Source organism: Abrus precatorius, unplaced genomic scaffold (assembly GCF_003935025.1).
Source record: "Abrus precatorius isolate BTA unplaced genomic scaffold, Abrus_2018 Scaffold10, whole genome shotgun sequence".
NCBI classification, from domain to species: domain Eukaryota; kingdom Viridiplantae; phylum Streptophyta; class Magnoliopsida; order Fabales; family Fabaceae; genus Abrus; species Abrus precatorius.
In genome coordinates, this window is record NW_020874292.1 from 11,825,363 (window position 1) to 11,844,153 (window position 18,791).

An 18,791-nucleotide genomic window follows, 5' to 3' on the forward strand; every position below is an offset into this window, starting at 1 on the left:
TCTTTAGAGTAATGATTAAAAAATTTTAAAAATTTTATTACAACACGTCATTAGTTAATCATTATCATTAATTTTAATATATTTAAAAAGATTTTAAATAAAAAATTAAATTTTTAAACATTAGTTAATAATGTTAAGAAAAAGCTAAATAGCTAACTTTAATTATTTTATGTTATAGTTAAAAATGTTTTACACTCAATAATTCTTATAAATTTATCATAGCTAAGTTTGGTAAAATATTAAAAGTTGTAAATTTAGTTAGAATTTGTAGTCTTGTAAATAAAAACTTGTAATTATAAAGTAATTTATAAAATTAATTATTTGACAAATTAAATGTGCAACAACTTATTTATGTTAAATAACTTAAAAATATATATATTATATTAAAATTAGATATGATTTATTTTAATACATCTTATTAAAAAAATATTATACTAGTTATTTTAAAATTAAAAATCCAGTGACAATTATTTTTGAAAGTAAAATTGTGTATTTATTGATAATTGTGCTTTACTAGAGTTTGCAAGAAATAGTCTTAGAGAAAAAAGACGTCATGTTAGTTTTGCTAGGGTTTTTTCTACCCTCAAGCTAAAGTCGAAGCTAAAGTCGTCTCAGATTGAGGAGTTACAAATGAACATGCAAGAAGTTTTGCTTTTTGAAGGCTTTGCAAATTAGGTGAATTCTACCCATAACTCTCTTCCTCATATCTCGTATAGGGACAAGGTGCTAGAATCTAGGGATTTTAACATGTTTCTTGGTGATGATGATGTTAAATTTGTTAAGGGATATCTAAATATTCCCCTCTCTGACAATGATGAATATGAAATAAATCCTAATGATAACACAGTAATATGCTTAGAACTTAGGGTTCCCCTTGAAGACTACAAACAATAGTGTTCTCTATGGAACTTACTTTAATAGTTAAACTATTAGGACGATCAATGAACTCTAACTATCTCAATAAAAAAATTAACTAGCATTTGGGGGAAAGATGAGGTCTTTAAAGATACTGGACGTAAATAATGAATTCTTTTTTGTAAAATTTGATAATAGTGAAGATTACAAATTGGCTCTATTTAATGGGCCCTGACTCATCCTAGATCACTCCCTCTTAGTTGAAAGGTAGAGGCCTCTGTTTAGGTCAAAGGATCAGGATCTAAAGAAAATAGCCGCTGGGTTAGAATCCTTGATCTTTTCCTTGAATTGTATAATTAAAAGTTCATATGGCAAGTGGGTGCTTGCCTAGGATCCATACTTAAAATAGATCCTTATACTACCTTTTATCTAGGGGTAGATTTGCCAAGATATATGTCAAATTGGACTTAATGAGTAGTTCTCTGCTGTGTTTTAGTTCAAGCTAAAACATCCTTGCTCGATAAAAAATATCAACAAAAGAGTACCAATTTTTGTTTGATTTTCTCGCTCAAGCGAGAATTCTGAGTTTTAAAGGATATTTAAGGGATTTTCATTTTAAAACCTGTATTGTAAGCCAAGAAACCTCTCACACAATTCTTTTTCTGTTCTCTTATTTCCTTTCTCAAAGAAACCTCTCTCAAACCTCAAACTAACTCTAAATTTAAGCCCAGACTTCCTTTCTTCTTGATCCTAAGTAAATTCCTTAAAACTCAATCATTCAATCTCATTTCTATATCTCTCCATTTTCTTCTTTCTCAAAAGTGCTCCAACTTGTGATATATAGAAAGAACTTGATCTTTAGACAATCTCTTCTGCAAAATCCTTTACAAAATCATCTAATTGGGGTAAGGACCTAGAATTTTATCACATCCTTGAAATCTTAAATACCTATTGTTCATGTGTATAGCTATGAACTCTCTTTTATTTTAGAAATATGAGATGAGAAATGATTACTTTGAGTGGTTGGGACTATGGTTATTTCCTTAAATAGTGAGTGAGCTGGTGTATACTTGATCTTTTTTTATTGATATGAAGTACATGTTGTATTGCGAATATATATATATAGGGAAATGATTTTCTTACACCAGTGTAAGTCTAAAAACTCTTACACATAATCTGAGCCCTTTATTTAACTTAAATCTAACAGCCAGTAAAGTAATAAATTATAACCGTTAGATTTAAGTTAAATGAAAGGCTCAGATTGGGTGTAAGAGTTTTTAGACTTACACCAGTGTAAGAAGATCTTACCCTATATATATATGATTTGGTCTAAGTCCAGAGGTGTCTGATCTCTGGCAAATTTGTTGGTGAATTGATTATATATATGAATGACATGTTATTATAATCATGAATTGTTGTTTGGAAGTTAGGATATGTTTGAGCTTATATTCTGCTATTATTCTCTCTCAAATTATATGTGAATCTCTGTGGAAAAAGTAAAATTACTTGTGACAAATAACAAAAGAATAAAAGCCTCAGAATGGTTATCTATATTATTATGGTGAAAGTTGTACTATCATGAAAATTGATTAAAATACGTGTAGATAATTATAGAGATACACTGAGAGTATGAAAGAATAGAGCCGATTGGGAATTTGAGGAAAATGAGGGTGGTGAATGCTATTTGTAATAGATGCACATTTCTTAATGAGAACAGAAGCATTATTGGTCTCACACTCATTTCCTAACTCATACTTCTGACCGTACTTTCACTAAAAAGGGTTGGGTCGCACACGTTGTATATGTGTTGTTGTGGTTAACCAATAACTATCTATACATGAAAAAGACATCAAGGGATCGCAGAGACAATGATTGATTGAGATAAGGAGTTAAAGAATGATAAGAATGTTGAAAGAATGTGATCACAAAATATGAAAAATATTATATATACACGAGTGATATAGTTGATATGCTTATTGATTGAATTAGTTTGTATGTTATCTTAAATATGTTGTGTTAAAATTATTAAGTTGATTATTATCTTGATTTAGTGGTGAAGAGAAAAATTCATCTTTACTAATATTTTAAGAGAACAAGGATGACAAACCTTTAGAGACCCATTAGGTTGTCAAAATTGTTAGTTAGTAGTAGACTTAATTATATATTTAAAGAGTAGCAGCAACTCTACCATTGTAACTTTGTTGTAGAGGTGTCAAATGAGTCAGCCCTAATTAATTTAGTCCTAACTCATGTGAGTTAGGGCCAAAAGGTCCATTGGACCAAAAAGCCCACAATATGAAAAAGTCCATGGGATTAAGTGGACTAGGACTGACCCATGGGCTAATTAATTTTAAAATATTTGTGATATTTTAATCTTTTTATACTATTATATTTTATTTTATTTTTTTATAAAATTATCTTAAGAACATCACATGTTCAACAAATATTTTTAAAATTACAATAGAGATATAAAATTAATCACAAAAATTAATATTAGTTAAATTTATTAAGTTATTTGTTATCAAATTATCAAAATATTTAAAATCATTTATTTAAATAAAATTTAATATGTTAAAAAATATAAATATAATATTATCATCATGAAAATCATAGATATGTGATATTTAATGTTATCAAATTCATGAATGCAGAAAGCAATTTATGAACTTAGGAAAAATTAATGAATGTTTGAAATTTTAAAATTTGACTTATCTTAATTTAATATAATTTATTTTTAAAGTGAAATAATTTGATTAGACAGAATTGATAAAAAATATTTTTTAAAATACATTTTTATATTTAAAATACAATTTTAAATAAAATAATTTAATAAAAATAATAAACAAACATATGTATCTTTTATTAAAAAATATTTATTAATAATTCTATAAAAATATTTATTTATTTATTTTTATAGAATTATTTTAAGAAAATTATGTGTTTAATGAATATTTTTAAAGTCACAGTAGAAACACAAAACTGACAATATAAAAATAACGGTAGCTAAATTTGTTAAGTCATATATTATGAAAATACTTGAAATAATTTATTTAAATAAAATTTAATATGTTAAAAAAAATAAATACAATATTCTTATCATAAAAATTGTGGACAAATGATACTTAATATTGCAATATTCATTAATGCAGAAAAGTAACTTATAAACTTAGCAAAAATTAATAAATATTTGTAATTTTAAATGTTGGTTGATCTTAGATTGATAGAATTTTTTATTTTTAAAATATATTTTTTATAGTTAAAATATATTTTTATTAATTTTAAATAAAATATTAATAAAAATGATAAATAACAAATGTGTCTTTTATTTAAAAAAAAGTATAATATTTATTAATTGTTTTTTAAAAAGTGTGGGCTAACTCACCTTTAACCCTAATCCTAGTCCACATTTTGTTTATATATTAGGGCTTAGGGCCAGAGTAAGTCCACTATGTATGAGGTTTAAAAATAACTAGGGCCGTAGAGTGAACTGTGTGAGGGAACTTATGGGCTTAAGGTCAAATTGACACCTTTACTTTGTTGTAAATAGTAATGATGGATTTGTTAATGTATTTACTATAGAAATGATAATAGGGTATAATGTTTCTTTTGATTACCTTATTAGTGATAGAATCTATCACACTTCTAGTTTGTACATATATAGAGGTTTGGTCTGGACGTCAAATGCGGTGAATTATGTATATACTTTCCTAGATCATGATCACTATGGAAGACTAACTCGATTTACTTTAGAACAGATGATTGGTACTAAGATTGTGGCCAACACAAGAGATCTTAAGAGAATGAGGACCCAACTCCAGAGGAGCTAGCTAAGATAGAGGACAGACATGGTGATAACTATTAGAATTGGGTCCTCAGTATTTTGGATGTGAATAGAAATTTCTCTTAAGACTGAATTTATTTTGATATTGTAATTATATAATCTAAGTCCTAATATATTTTAATAATAATTTGTAAATATTAAACTTGTGTATGAAATTCAGTATATGTATATTTCTCTATTATTTCATTGTAAATATAATCATTAAGGTTTTTTTTTTTTTTTATATTTTCATAAATTTTTGTGAAGGAACTTATTTACAAAAAAGTTTTAAATTTTATCACATTTTTATATTCCATATTTTTAAAGAAATTTATTTTATTCCTTTGTCTTTTCATAAATTGTTATATAAGCTAGAATAGAAATTAAGGATGTCATGGAAGCTTTCTAGTTAAAGGATCTCGTCCTAAGCTAGTGTCTAATAGCTTTAAACATTTCCACACTTTAAACATTTCCAAAGTCTCCCATCTCTCTTTACTTGGTTGTACTTGTTTTTCAAACTTTTAAAATTACAAACTTTTCAATTAGTTTTTGCCTCAATTTTTTTTTAAATATCTTGTCATTTAAATAATCAATTGCGCTTATTCCTGTCAATGAATTCCAAGCAAAGCTCCAATAATACAATTGTACACTCATTTGTTTAATTAAAAGTCTTTCCATCCACATTATTAGTTGAAGACATCTATAAATATAAATATATGTAGGATAACGAGTGCAAGTGAATCAAATTTTAATTAGACATCTCCATATACAAAACACTTGTAAACAATTTATATGCTAAAACATATTAAAACACCATCAAAATATAAATAGTGCTAAAATATAAATTATTTTGTTCATTCCTTAAAATGAATAACTCTTGAATAAGAATGAGTGATCAATGTCGTACTTGATCAAATAAAAAGGAGTAACTAAGAGAAAATCTTCGATCATTTTCTTGAAGACCTCAGTTACAAACATTAAAAATGAAATACTGAAAATTGAGAGAAATTTTGAAAGCAAGCAAAAATGTGATCAGAAGTTTAAAACACAAAGAAATTCAATAAATAAAAAGCGATCGACGTACAATTTTTACTTTATAAAATAAATGTTGTTTTGAAATCAATCTCAATCCAATTCATGAATTCAAATTATAGAACATGCATATTTAATTTTAATTTCTTCAATGATTATTGAACACATGTCTCTAATCGATTCTATGGTTTTTTTTCAATCCGATCTCAAAAGTCTGGATTATGTGAACAAACATTTCAAGATTGCATGAATAATTAATTCAACACACATGAATTATCCAGAATTGTATCATTGCCATCCAAGACCGAATTAAAAAATATTTGTGATAGAATTGAGAAGGTAAGAAATAATATTTCAAATTATATTTAAATATAAAATGTTATCCCATTACTTTGGAAGATCAAATTCATAGATCGATCTATGAAATTACTCTTTCATTGTAATTTTTTTTTCTAAACACAAACGTAGGTTCAAAGGCAATTATCATAAAAAAATGTTAAAATAAATTTGTAAAAAGGAAGGGAAGAAACAAAACTCAAGTTAACTCCAAATCAAATGTTGAAAAATGTAATTATGAAGAAAGTAAAAAGATCCCTAATAGTCTGTAAACTAAACCTAAGCTGATAAGTTTAGAAAATAAAATGGACCATAAAATCTAATTAGGTTCAAATCCTAATTGTAAACTATTAATCAATACTTAACTCTCATAATTTTCATAAATTGCATCAATGTTAATAAACTAACTTTAAATATGATAAATGAGATGTCAAATCAAAACTCTTTAATTTAATTTTTCAATGCAACAAGAATCATTAAAAAGATTCACATGCATCAAAATTTATGATAAAAATAGTGAACAAAAGTCAAAAATATTAAAATACACAAAATATATAAAGGCTCAAATAGTCTCAAATAAATAAAACAAACTTAAAATAATGAAACAATCATAAAAATAGTGTCAAAATATATATTGAAAATGCTAAAGTGTCGTTATAATATAATTCAATATTTTAAGAGTAACATTCATTAAAAGAAATGTGTAAAAGTTGCGTCATTTTATAAGTCTTAATATGAATTTTAATTAATACTAAAGTATTAAAAAAATATATTAGTAACATTAAAATATATTATTAATCTATATTTCTATATAGTTTTTAATTATAATTTTTTATTTTTTTAAATTTTGTTCTTTAACAATGCTAAATATTTCTGAAAAAGATTTATGATAAAAAAATATTACTAATTAACATTTATCTTTTAAAAAAATTCAAGAAAATAGTTTTTACAGAATAAAACTTAGATCAGTTTCCTTACTTCCTCACCATCTAGTTTTCAAATTGAACAGCAAAATATGACTTTTTTTTCAGCATTAAATAAATAAAAAATGTTTTAAAATTAAAAAATGCTTTATAGTTGTTATTTGATTTGAAAATTTGTTGATAAAGAACTTGATTTATGTTTTATCATTTCTCAAAACCCCAACGAACATTTTTCAACTAAAATAAAAACAAGAATAAGGAAAAAACAAGAAATGCAAACAGGGTCTAATTTAAACTGTAATTTTCTGAAAAATTGCCCGTAGTTTCAGGCTCAAATAAGTTGTAAAGTGTAACCTTTCCACGAAGAACATGCGGCCAAGAACCATTTTACCTTTTCTATTTTTTTTAAGTTGAAAAAGAAAAAAGTGATCATGATTGGTTGACATGGGCATCGAGGAATCCTAAGATTTTCCTCAAGTGGGTCATACGCATAGCTAATAGCCTAATATCGTATTTCCGAAGGCTTTTAGATATATTGACAATGTCAAAGGATGCAAACATTCCCAAACCAGACGCCAAATTCGATTTCCAAACTTACACTCTTTCTTTTCACATTCACATAATTTCTTAAGGAAAACTTTGGAAAGTGAAATCAAATACTTTTAAGACATATTATAATTTTTTAATTCTTAATAATAATTATATATGCTTTTGAAAAAAAGTTAATGAAATACTTCGATAATCTACAAGAAGATTAACGATATTTCATCTCTATTTTGCCGATTCTTGTTTCCCTTAAAAAGTGACGCTGGATTCAGTTATTCATGCTGTTTTGGTAGAATGTCTTTCATGTACTCTATAAATATTTTTAAACCTTATAACTCTATTATAATAGAAATCACCGTTATTTATGCGTGATCCACCAATTTAATGTTTGTATATTTATTCTCTTTAACATAACATTATCATGTTAGTTATTAAGAATAGATGGTCCAAAAAACCGAAATGCAGTTGAAATGAAAGTGCATGTTGGAGAGAAACGTAGTTGGATAGACATTGAGGAGTTAATAATGGTGGGTGACATTGGCAATGGCAGCAAAGGGAACTTAGTAAAAAGGCAAAGATGAAATGGTCACGTGAAAGGTGACCTGAAAAGCTCACCCATTTGGCTATAAGAAAGTTGATAATGAAACAATTCGGCATTCCTTTCGTACCCCATTAGCTGTATGTTACTTTGTATCCCTCTAACCACAAAGCAAATGGGTCCAATCGTACAATGCCCTTCTTATGCATTATTTTCCTTCATCTTCTATCACTGCTACTACGTTCGATTATTTATTTCACCCACGGACATCTTTACCCTTCTCATCTATATCTAAAGTGGATATGATAAATGACATGTTTAGAGGCTCAGTGCTCTTTATAATAATTGGATTTAATTACATTGGACTGAGAAAGCGACGTAGCTTCATGTCTAGATGAAGGTGGAGCAAGTCTCGCTAGTTATTATAGTTGGACGGTTGAATTCCTAGACGTGCTATGAGTAAATTTATTTTATTTATCATATATAGATTAAATTATAAATTATAAATTGTTTTACTTTGAAATAAATAATTCTAAATTTTTTTATGGTATTTATTTAAGGTTTTTAAAATCATAAATAGAGATCTCTAGTTTTTTTTAGAAATTATTTTGAGTAACTTACAAGTTGTAACTATATTTTTATTTATAAAAATCAAGTAAATGAATAAAATTATAACTAAATACAATTTTCTTATAAATAAATTTAATTAAAATATACTAAAAGTATAAAATGTTTTTACACTGTTATTCAATTATGAATTATTTATTATTAAAAGACATTAATTTTTGTAATAATGTAAAAAGTTGTATATTCATAATGCATAAAAGTTGAACTATATTTTTATTTAGCAAGTAAGATGATTTTTAAGAGGATGTTATAGGAAGATTGAAAATTATTTATTCATAATAATTTCTACAATATTTGATGAAATCCAGTATATTTTTAAATTATTTGTTATAATATTACTAAAAATAACAATAAGAATTTATAGGAAAGTGTAATGTTGAATAAATATAAGTATGTTTTTTTGTCCCTTAATGTGAATAAATTAATACCATATTATAATGTATGGTCGGGCTATTAAGTCAAAATATTCCTAACGTAACCTCTCCACCGTTGAACAACTTCAACAACTGACGTCTCAAAGGCTATTCCATTTCCCAATATTCTATTTCACTTTTTTCGCTGTATATACCTTCTTTTCTTTCTCTTCATACGCATGTATATGGTCAAAGGTCAACATTACTAGTGGGCATAGAGGCACTGCTGCCAGCCGAACACCTTCCGCGTGGAAATTTAAAACAAAAACACACCAATTTTAATCCATTTTTCAAGGTGGTTGGCAGTTACCATAATCTTTAATTGCAAAAATTGTATATTTATAGTTTAAAGACACCAAGTACATAAAATCAAACTACTTAATGATATAAAACATTGTGTATATTTATTTTTAAATATTAATAAAATATATGAAAAAATAGTTAATATTTGCAAGACTTACAATTATACCCCACATTAAAAAAAATACACTCTCATAAAATAGTAGCCATGCCATAATTTTTTTTTAAAAAGGTAAGTGTCCCGTATCAATAATAATATTTTTTTTTCTCGTTTTAATCTTAAACTAACACATGCAAGCAATGTAGGTGTTTCGTAATTCTATATTTTCTTAAAAATTAAATTTTAAAAAAAATTAGTTTAAGTACATAACAAGTATATAATTTGAACGCAATTCACTAACATGTAAAGCGAATGTCACATTTAAATGAGCTCGTTTGTTTAATTTTTTTTATGACAAATTGATTTTAAAAGATTGTTGATATGTATCTTTAAGTTTTTGAAAGAAATGAAAAAAATTAAAGAAAACATATTTATAATCAATTTAATTTTTTTTACAAAACATGAAATTGTAATGATCTTTTAGAATGAAATTATAATGATCGTTTAATTATAATGGCAAAGTTGAGACAAAAGATCATACAAGCTCTAAATTCTAATGATCAAGATAAAGACTAGCTTCGGATGGATGATGATAATAATTTTCTTGGATAACTACTGGGAAAGTATTTATGAGAGAGACATAATGTGTTGAAATAGAAGTTTCTTGTAATAAAAAAAGAAATAGAAGTTTCTTTTCGTATTTAGTTCATGGCAGAATGTATAAAAATAAAAAATAGTATATGACCCGGCCAAGAAGTATGAAACTTCGTAGATCTTTTGTCCCCATCGAAGGGCCTAATATTTTCTTAGCCGAAAGATATTTTTCCTTTAAATTAAAATTAAAATAAGAACATCAAAATGTCAAAGTGTACGCAATTTATCCAAAAGATAAGGGGTTGGTGGGGAATTCGGCCACCTCCTCATCACATTATAAAATTATCACCCCACTTTAACCCCGAAATCCATGTCTTCACAGTTTCCAACTAAGAAAAACATATTCAATTACAAAACATGTATGGGTTACGAATTATTCAATTACTTTATATTAAAAAAAAATTGAAATGTAATATACATGTATCTTTTAAAAACTACGTTAACTTTATAACTAAGCTCGGTATTTTAATAGCAAAGGCGAAATTTTCTACTTTCCTAAAAGTCAATTATACAACTTTGAATTTCATAATAAAAAAAAAACTACAGCTTTTGAATTAATTTTCCAGATAATTCCTTTTTTGGAACAAAACATCACTGCTAAAACAAAGGAACTATATACAGAAGGGGGTGGGGGTTAATAATATTATCTAATGGTACTCAACGAAAATTATTTAATTACTATCTATAAAGGTATATATAAAAATACGCATATCCTATACAAAATATATTGCAATTATAACGCCATTACTTTAAGAACTAGCACCGCACAGTTACATTGAATATTAGGATATTCCCTTCTTTTAAAAAATTAAGATACAAATTATTTCTTAATTCTAAAAGAGCATTTTCTTTTTCTCTACTGAACCCGCGTTCCTCTCTTTCTCTCTCTAACTCTCTCTCTCTCTCCCTTTCCTCTCTTCTTCCTTTCGCCGGCGAAACACCGGCGGCACCATCACGAGGAGAAGCCCAAAGACTCTCTCTCTCTCCTTTGCTTCAACCAAAACCAGAGCCTCTCTTTGATGCTGTGAAGCTAGAGAAAGCCCAGTATGGGAAATTGCAACGCGTGTACAAGAGCTGATGTCGTGGAAGATTATAATAACAACAACTCCAACGACACGAACCGCGGTCGGAAGAAAGAACCGAACCCAAAAAAACCGAACCCATACGCGACTGAACCGGTCCGGTCGAGCGGGTCGGCGGCGCCGATCCGCGTCCTGAAGGACGTGATTCCAATGAGCCACCGAACACGAATAAGTGACAAGTACATATTGGGCCGAGAATTGGGCCGTGGCGAGTTCGGCATCACTTACCTGTGTACGGACCGTGAGACGAAGGAGGCTTTAGCGTGCAAATCGATCTCGAAGAGAAAACTTCGGACTCCGGTGGACATCGACGACGTGAGGCGCGAAGTGGCCATCATGTCCACGCTTCCCGACCACCCTAACATCGTGAAGTTGAAGGCAACCTACGAAGACAACGAGAACGTGCACCTCGTCATGGAGCTCTGCGAAGGCGGCGAGCTTTTCGACCGGATTGTGGCCAGAGGTCACTACAGCGAGCGCGCCGCCGCCAACGTGGCTCGCACCATCGCCGAGGTTGTCAGAATGTGCCACGTCAATGGCGTCATGCATAGGGACCTGAAGCCGGAGAATTTCCTCTTCGCTAATAAGAAAGAGAATTCCCCTCTTAAGGCCATTGATTTCGGCCTCTCCGTGTTTTTCAAGCCTGGTATGTTATAATTATAATAATAATAATATTCTTATTTATTTATTTATTTTAGTTTTGTTATTTGTTTTTAAATTACATTTTTCAAAAATTAGGAGAGAAGTTTAGGGAGATTGTTGGGAGTCCTTACTATATGGCGCCGGAGGTTTTGAAGAGGAATTATGGACCGGAGGTGGACGTGTGGAGTGCTGGGGTCATTCTTTATATTTTGTTATGTGGGGTTCCTCCGTTTTGGGCAGGTGAGGATGCTACTCTATGTGTGTGTGTTCCTTTTCCTCTTGTGAAATGAAAGTGTGATTTGAAGTGAGTGAGGTCGGTTTTTGTGTTTGTGGCAGAGACCGAACAAGGTGTCGCTTTGGCCATTCTGAGGGGTGTTATTGACTTCAAGAGGGAACCTTGGCCTCAAATATCGGATAGTGCTAAGAATCTCGTGCGCCGTATGTTGGAGCCTGATCCTAAAAAGCGCTTCACAGCTGAACAGGTGCTTGGTAAGTCATTCATAACACCGACAGCTAGTTACATTGTACTATTACTGTCCACTGTCTCCTCACTAGGTGGCAACCTGGGGCGGATGTTGTAATGTTAATTATTTTAGTTTTTGCATTTTTCTTTTCTCTCTTTTTTCACTTATCATCCTGGGGGATAATTTGTGGGTTTATAATAAGCAGAACTGTGAAGGCTGAGGTATTCACCATCATCACGCTAATTGCGGTTTATGACAAGTGTGTGTTCTAGTTTTCGGTATGAGTTGTAGGCTTTCAATCAATCATCTTACAAATAATCACTATGACTTTTGGTCATTGATATCAGTATCCATGAGGGATGCCTCATAAACATTAGTTGTGGCAAATTCTTACATCAGTTACACATATTAGGACTTGAAATGTGTGTCGAGAAATTTGTCAGCAGAAAACCAGTAAAATGAAGGTGGGATATAAGAAAAAGGAAACCTTGAAATCTTTGTTTTATCCAATCTGCATGTTATACATGGCTCTGGGTTCAAGAGCAGTTGGGTGGCTATAATGCTTGGGGAAATTTGTTCGTTGTGGGATTAGTGGGGAAAGTGTAGGATGGAGTGTTAGGTACTGCAATTAGGGGCTGCTTGTTAGGTGAAAAGTGGGAAGGTGAGAAATTTTCAAACAAAATTACTTCACACTTTCTAGGTATGACAATAATATGAAAAGGTGGAAACTAAAATGTCCAATTTTCAAGGTCATATCACTAACTTTAGTTGAAAATCTTGTTGACTCCATCATATATTTTCTGCATACCCCCTTTCCACTTACTCAACCAAGCACACTGTTCATTTGCTGTTTATATTTGAGAAGCTCCTGCTTGTTGCTTCTCCTAGGCTAACTAGATAGCTATAATTTTACATGAGATGGATTTCAACTACCCTTCATAAACTAAGCTGTATTCATTCTGTATCTGAATCTGGGTTTAAAGTTTAACAGTGTTCATGCAGTTTGTCATAGTGAGGCAGATATGGGGAAGGGAGGGAAGAATTTTTCACTCCTTTGAAGTTGAATCGTGGTGTTTATTATTATTATTATTGGTATCAAAACAGTGCCATTTGTGGTCTATTTTATGCTTAGAAGGTTTTGTTTTGATAACTAAGTAGGGTGTCTTATGGGCTTCAGAATCAGAATGTTTAAGCTGTTTGGAATAGCTGTGCATATAATGTAACTATTTGTTGTTAAAGGAATATTCTCATTCTCACCAAGATCACCAGTTTCCCCCACCTCAATAAGGAATAAATATTTGATGAAGAATAAACTTTATATCAAGTCTATCTGATGAAGAATGTCATGAATATTTATTGTTTTTAATCATGTTTACAGGGCATCCCTGGCTGCAAAATGCAAAGAAAGCTCCAAATGCTCCATTGGGAGATATTGTAAGGTCAAGGCTTAAGCAATTTTCTGTGATGAATAGATTCAAAAAGAAAGCTCTGCGGGTTAGCATTTATTGTGGTTTATGCTTGATTGTTGACTAAAATCTTTGTATGATTGAAATAATAAGGAAGTTGAAAAGTTGGTGATTTTGGTTTCTTTGAATGAATGCCACAGGTAATTGCAGAGCATTTATCTGTTGAAGAGGTGGAAATTATAAAAGATATGTTTACATTGATGGATACCGACAAAGATGGCAGGGTAACATATGAGGAACTCAGGGCTGGGCTGAGGAAGGTTGGTTCACAATTGGCTGAGCCAGAGATAAAGATGCTGATGGAAGTGGTAAATTTCTATAATTGTGTACCATTTATAATGAAATTACTTCAAATAATATCAGTTCTTTGATCATTACCGGGATTTTGACTTCTAGTCAATCTGATGGAGCTCTTCAGAAGCATTTCTCTCATATACTCTCCATTACATATGTGTGTGGCATGTGCATGACAAATGTGACTTGTCTGGCCATTTTGGATGTTGTGTTGAGTAAACATCATATAATATTAGATGCCACATTTAACACAATTGTCTGGTGTTATGGATATCTACTTATGGGGACCTTTGTTTTATGGTAATATTTGGTAATGACTAATTAAGTAATTAGTATTAAAGATTTATGCTAGATGTTCTATTAATTATGGATATCACCTTCTTTTGTTTCTTTTTTTGAGATTGTTTTGGCCCAGTTTACTAACAACCCCTCCAATTTCTGTATTAACTGGTGGAACACTTTTTCTTTCATTTGAACTGAGATTATATCTCTAAAAGGAAAATATATTAAATTACGATTCAAAGCCTAATCTTGGACTTGCCAAGTGTATCTGTAATGCAAATTTGTGATTCAAGAATAACCTCCTTTTTACTGAACTACATAGGCTGATGTTGATGGGAATGGAGTACTTGACTATGGAGAGTTTGTAGCTGTTACGATTCACTTGCAAAAAATGGAGAATGATGAGCATTTCCACAAAGCATTCAAGTTTTTTGACAAAGATGGGAGTGGGTATATTGAGTTAGGCGAGCTACAAGAAGCATTAGTAGATGAGTCCGGAGAAACTGATGCTGATGTATTGAATGACATCATGCGGGAAGTTGACACTGACAAGGTTTGACTTTCATGCTCATTACTTTTTTCTTGTTTTCCTATGTGCAGATTCTTACTTTGTTAGTTGCACTATCATGGAATGACTAATGTTTAGCTAATATATTTACAAAGTGTGAAATTTCATTGGAAATTACAATTATTTTCTGCCTCTCATGTTACATTTGTTGAAGTCTCACATTGACTGCAGATATGGCTAATGTCGAGCATATAAAGGCTAAAACAATCCTTACTTATGAATTAGCTTTGGACCAAGCCCAAATTTAGGAACATCACCTCACCATCTTGTATACACATTTTGCTTGCTTCTCTAACATTTTGCTTGCTTCTCTACATTTCTTTCCTACATTTTTCAATTTTCTGCTTTCATGTTACAGGATGGTCGCATCAGTTATGAGGAGTTTGTGGCCATGATGAAAACTGGAACTGACTGGAGAAAAGCATCTAGGCAATATTCAAGGGAGAGATTTAAGAGTTTGAGCCTAAATTTGATGAAGGATGGCTCACTTCAGCTTCACGATGGAATTAGTGGTGAAGCTGTAGTGGTTTGAGGGCAAAGTAATGTCTTTCTGTAACTTGATGCTCACTTAGTTATCATTTTCCTTCCACCACTTATTATGCTTGAAATATGGCTTGTGGAATCTCCCCAAGAAAACAAGTTTTGGGCAGGTTTGGGTTCTAGTGTTTGAAGCATTCTAATGAGCTTGAGTTGGAGTTGGTTACCTTAAGTTTCTCAGTTGGATTGGCTGTTAGATCCCTGAAGCATGCATAGGCGGATTGCGATTGCATTTAGATTGTTCATAGCTTGTCAGAAGAAAATGTGGGCCACATGCTACAGCCCACGTGCCCCAAAAATGTTACATATTCTTTGTATATCTTTGTCCTGTTATATTTGTGTTTTGATAATTTCTTTGGTAAATGTGATTTTTCTAACTTATGTGCAGAAAACCAGTTAGGACTTGTCTCATTGGCGACATGAACTTCTGAAAAAGTTTATAGAAAGTATAGGTATCTGCTAGTTGAAGTTGAAGCAATTTAATTTTTCTGAAAATGTAGCTGTCTTAAGCCCTCATTTATTTTCATTTTGCCCCTTGTTTAGACATTATCTCTTGTCCATTTATGGTTAATTCGCATGAGGTAAAAACATAATCTGAAACAGCCCTTAATGGTAAATGCACGAGGCAGAAAATTCTCTTATTTAACCATCATGTCAAATATTTTCCGAACACTTCAAACAAGTTTTATTTGAAATTTAGCATATGATGGACACAAACCCATTATTAGTGTTACAATTACAACCATCACATCTATGGTTTTAGTTCATTCAACCATTTCACTTTCACATTTGACTTCAAATGATATGTTTGTGAAGTTATGAGATTGCTGATAGTCCTCATGTTTATCCTGAATAATAATTGTAATGTTTACATCTCAATAGTTCTGGAAATAGAATTTACCCAAAATAAAATAAGATTTATAAACGGCACAAACACAACTCTTCTTCCAGCTAAGGTCATGACAATTGCTTTTCGATGACATAAAACAATATTAGTAGCATGCAAGTATCGAATGTGACGGGCTGTGAGTTTATCTTTTCAAAAGGGCAAATTATAGATTCATTTCTCTAATCAGCGTTTGAACTTTGAAGACTATGGTTTCAAGTATATGTTTGGTATAGTTTTTTCTTTAAAATAATAATTTATTTTAATAGATGTTTTTACAGAATATTTTAGAAAACAAGTAATTGTTATATTTTGAAAATTAAAGTTATTGTAAACATGAGCTAAAAGCAGGATGAAGTTTGATGATGGCAAAGAGAACAAAAACGATGGTTGTTTCCGGATACAAGAAGCTTTAGGAGTACGTTTGATTACTCTTTTAAAAGAAATTTTCTGTTTTTAAAAATAAAATATGGTACAAATTTATTCTGTATTTTAATTTTAAAAACAAAAAATTCTTTTTAAAAAAGAAATCAAACATGCTCTCTAGTTTCTAGTTCTCTAAGTTTTTTTTCCTACAACAAAAGATAACTAATGCAAGGAAAGTAATTCACCTTGTGTCTGAAGTATGTCATGGGGACATCAAATTTATATATATTTACATTAAGGTTTGTTTGTTCATATTTTATTTTTAAAATATTTTTAAATTAAACGGTTTATTTAAAAACATATAATAATTATGTAAATTTTAACAAATTTAAAATTATCAAAATTATTAAAAACCTTGGAACAAAGGAATTTGGAGTTTACATTTTTTTAATGTCTTTCTTCTCATATCTTACGCAAAAAATAAATGAGTTTGGCTAAATGCAAGATAATAATAGGATATTGTTTATGATAGGATTGGAAAAGATTCTTAGTTAAAGTTACTGGAGGGTTTGATGGGAGAGAGAAAAACTTTTTTTTTCCAACCTCAATTTCTTAATTTGATATAATCTGTTATACATAACAGAGTAATTTTTTTTAAATATTGTAATTTTTTTTTATTGAAAGTGATTCAGAAGAAGTAATCTTTTTATTATTTTGAGTATTCAAAATTGTTATCACCTTCTATTTTTTTTTTAATTAAAAAGATTAAGAATTTGTTTAAATGTATAAAATTTATTAGATTTATTATATCTATAGAAAAACAAATTAGAGTATGGACTGACTTATTAACGCGGTTCAAAATTTTGATTATCTTTTATTTGCTTTTAATAAAAATTCTATTTCTTCACTGTTATTTTGAAGAAATTTTTAAAAATAAATGCTTTGAATATTTGGTTACCTAGTTGTTTATTTATAGACCTTTTTGTTTTTTCACTTTTAAGTCTCGTTTAATAAATAATAATAATAATAATAATAATAATAATAATAATAATAAAATATTGTTTATGATAGGATTCTGAAAATTCTCCCAATTTGTGGAGGGTTTGACGGACCAGAGAAAAAAATAATTTTTTTTTCAGAATGGCAAGGATTTAACACTCAAAGAAGAAAATTACAGACAATTACAGGTACTAGAAACTTTCTACAATCCTAAATGGATGAAATTATTTAAAAGAAATGGAATTTTCTCAGCTAAATATCACCTTTTTAAACTTTAATCTCTTAATTTGATATAATTTTACATAATAGAGTAGTTTTTTTAAGTATTACATGGCAATTAAAATATGAAAAAAGCACATGGCTGCATAGGATCCATGTCAAATTGTTCCCATAATATTCATCACAAAAAAATTATCATGCAAAATCTAATCCCGCATTAAAAGCTGGGATTCCAAAGTTATTTCTTTATTGTTGTTGTTGTTGAGAATGAGTGTTCGTGATTATTCATTTTGTTAACGTACCCAAATCGAAGTTAATTTTAACAACTTTTTAATGTACATTTTCTAATTTAAACAATCAGGCATTAATTTTGGAGATTATATTTGGTATATGTTAAAAATGACTTTAAATTATATTTAAGTAATTCCAACTTGGCCCTTTTCTTAGTATTTTAAAAATTTATACTTTTTAAAACAATTCCATATGAGTAATAAATTTAATAATTTTAAATAACATTTAAAAAAATGTAGTGTTTGACTAAATTCAATGAGTTTGTTATTGTAGTAATAAATAGCATTTTGTAAAATGTGAAATATATTTGCATTAATTTTATTTATTTCAAAATGTATAAAAAAATATACTTTTTATACTTACTTAACTCTAGAATTTAATTATTCACGATATTAAAATTTATATTCAATTATAATCGAATAAAATGAATAATATAAAGCATAACAACCATGGTTGAGTTACTTGGAAAACACCTTTCTCCCCTCTACGAAAGGCCCACGGAATGAGAAAAGGAAAACGCAGGTAGATCCCACCCACCCCAGTAGGTTCCT

General features: G+C 29.5%; 1 protein-coding gene across 2 annotated transcripts; it reads left to right on the top strand.

The window, feature by feature from the left end:
* Positions 1-10,922: 10,922 nt before the first annotated feature.
* On the top strand, positions 10,923-16,061 carry LOC113852886 (calcium-dependent protein kinase 10-like). Of its 2 annotated transcripts, XM_027483283.1 has the most exons (8): positions 10,995-11,327; positions 11,400-11,872; positions 11,965-12,108; positions 12,205-12,357; positions 13,711-13,826; positions 13,939-14,106; positions 14,697-14,927; positions 15,301-15,969. In XM_027483283.1, exons 1-8 carry the CDS (start codon positions 11,191-11,193, stop codon positions 15,472-15,474), a joined length of 1,596 nt encoding a protein of 531 aa, XP_027339084.1. In that variant the 5' UTR covers positions 10,995-11,190; the 3' UTR covers positions 15,475-15,969. The 2 variants fall into 2 exon arrangements, with proteins under 2 accessions (XP_027339083.1, XP_027339084.1); XM_027483282.1 differs by having other exon boundaries at positions 10,923-11,872; positions 15,301-16,061.
* The last annotated feature ends 2,730 nt before the right edge of the window (positions 16,062-18,791 follow it).